Source organism: Eimeria maxima, genomic scaffold, assembly GCF_000499605.1.
Source record: "Eimeria maxima Weybridge genomic scaffold, Emw_scaff959, whole genome shotgun sequence".
Lineage (NCBI taxonomy): Eukaryota > Apicomplexa > Conoidasida > Eucoccidiorida > Eimeriidae > Eimeria > Eimeria maxima.
Window position 1 is genome coordinate 5,001 of NW_013566890.1, and position 2,500 is coordinate 7,500.

The following is a 2,500-nucleotide window of genomic DNA, read 5'->3' on the forward strand; positions in this document are numbered from 1 at the left end:
GGCTAGCTAGCTAGCTAGCTAGCTGTTTAGCTCGGCACTGTGGCTAAGACACAGTGTCAGCATAAACAACCACAGGAATCAAATTTTCTATTTGTATCTAAATTAGGGTTTAGGGTTTGTGCGTGAATTAGGGTTTAGGGTTTATGTGGGAATTAGGGTTTAGGGTTTATGTATGAATTAGGGTTTAGGGTTTATGCTACCTATATACAAATAATGCATCTAATATATGCAAACAACTGTCATCTCTATATACGCCTAAGGAGCCCGTGCCCTTAAACCCTAAACCCTAAACCCTTACCCATAAACCCTAAACCCTTAAACCTAAACCTTAAACCCTTAACCCTTAACCCTAAACCCTTATTGCATGAATGAGCTCGCTTGAATCTCCTCTGCATGCAGTGCCTAACCCAACCTTAAACCCTAAACCCTAAACCCTAAACCCTAAACCCTAAACCCTAAACCCTAGTCCTAGGGTTTATCGCCTGTCTTGCGCTGCCGTGTCGATACACCTCATTAAATAAAATTAAAAGAATTAAAAGAAAAAGAAGAAAAAGAAGAAAAAGAAGAAAAAGAAGAAAAAGAAGAAAAAAGAAGAAAAAAGAAGAAGAAAAAAGAAAAAAAAAGAAAAGTGTCTATGAAGAGGAAGGGAGAGAAAAATTCAAAATTTGGCACCTGAATACAAAAAACAACCCTAAACCCTAAACCCTAAACCCTAAACCCTAAACCCTAAACCCTAAACCCTAAAAGGCATTTATAAAGATAATAAAAGAATTAAAAAAGAAGGAATAAGAGAAAGAAAGAAGAAAAAAGGAAAAGAAGAAAAAAAAAGGAGAGTAATAAAAAAGAAAAAAGTAGATATATAAAAAGAAAAATAATAAATATAAATATAAATATAAATAGATAAATATAAATATAAATAAATACATTATAAACTAATAAATAAGAAAATAAATAAATAAATAAATAAATAAATAAATAAATAAATAAATAAATATGCCTTACTGTCCATCAGCTGTACCAACAGCGCATGCAAAGGCAGAAGGAGAAGAACGAATAGCACATATGTTGCTGCAGCACAACAAGCAGCAGCAGCAGCAGCAGCAGCAGCAGCAGGAGCAATAGCAGCAGCAGCAGTAGCAGGAGTAGCAACATCAGCAGCACGAGCGGCAACAGAAACAGCACCACTAATGGCAGCAACAGCAGCAGAACCATAAAAAAACCCTAAACCCTAAACCCTAAACCCTAAACCCTAAACCCTCGACCAACCTAGAGACTCTATTCGCTTGATAAGGAGGGACATTAAAGGAGACAGAAGATCCGCTATATGAATCAAATATCTTTAGAGGAGACCCTTGCTCTGTACACAAACCCTAAACCCTAAACCCTAAACCCTAAACCCTAGATACACAGGCACTGGAGGGAGGGAAAAGAGCGAATTAGCGCAAGAAAAAAAGGAAGAAATAAATAATAAAATAAAAATAAAAATAAAAGGAAATAACTAAACAAATAAAATAAATAAATAAATAAATAAATAAATAAATAAATAAATATATTTTCTTACCGTTACCCGCTATTGAGGCAATAAATGCTTCCTGTTGTAAGAAGACTGCTGCTGCTCTTCTGTCTCTTCTGCTGTTCCCCGTACGAATAACTAGCAACTGCAGCAGCAAAAAAAAATAAAACCCTAAACCCTAAACCCTAAACCCTAATTTATAAACCCTAAATAAAAATAGATTAAAAATGCTACAGATTGATGTATTAAACATGCTCCTGCTGCTCCTACTGCTCCTGCTGCTGCTCTTCCTGCTCCTGCTGCTGCTCTTGCTGCTGCTGCTGCTGCTGCTGCTGCTGCTGCTGCTGCTGTACCTGCTGTCCCTTCCTTAAGTCCCATAGACGCGAGTTGCCATCAAACCCCGAAGAAAGAAGATACCTTTATTATAACAATAAACAAGAAGAAAGTTTTTTTTATTATTAATATTAATTATTATTATTTATTATTATTTATTTATTCCTTTATTTATTATAATTAATTACTAATTAAGGAAAAAAAGGTAAAAAGAGAAGAAATGCAATCAGCAGCATCTTTATACGGTATATATACACCCTAAACCCTAAACCCTAAACCCTAAACCCTAATGCAATAATAAATTGAGGTGTACATACACCTCAATTATAAGTCTTCTTACCTGCCCGATCTAGACAACATTAAAGATGTGACGGGCATGCCGCTGCAGCAACAGGAACAGAACACAAACCCTAAACCCTAAACCCTAAACCCTAAACCCTAGATAATAAGGAAACCGCTCTTTCATGAGCTGCGTATACACCCGAGCTGTTTAGAGGATAAATAAAAAAGAAATAAAAATAAAACTTTATTTATCCGCACAATATAATAAATAAAAATAAATAAAAAATAAAAATAAATAAAAATAAATAAAATAAATAAATAGTCTTACTTATGCGCATCAGGGATTCTATTCACCAATAGACCCGTCACCCC

The 2,500-nt window shown here is 35.0% G+C and overlaps 1 protein-coding gene across 1 annotated transcript in view; it reads right to left on the bottom strand.

The window, feature by feature from the left end:
• Positions 1-632: 632 nt before the first annotated feature.
• Positions 633-2,500, bottom strand: part of EMWEY_00046370 (hypothetical protein, conserved) — a gene marked incomplete at both ends in the record, with an annotated part of 4,577 nt that continues 2,709 nt past the window's right edge. Inside the window, 7 exons of the mRNA XM_013483112.1 lie at positions 633-672; positions 1,003-1,068; positions 1,267-1,357; positions 1,562-1,658; positions 1,867-1,930; positions 2,187-2,228; positions 2,457-2,500. The exon at positions 2,457-2,500 is cut by the window's right edge and continues 71 nt beyond it. Coding sequence (XP_013338566.1) covers positions 633-672; positions 1,003-1,068; positions 1,267-1,357; positions 1,562-1,658; positions 1,867-1,930; positions 2,187-2,228; positions 2,457-2,500 — 444 coding nt within the window. The remainder of the gene's footprint in view (positions 673-1,002; positions 1,069-1,266; positions 1,358-1,561; positions 1,659-1,866; positions 1,931-2,186; positions 2,229-2,456) is intronic.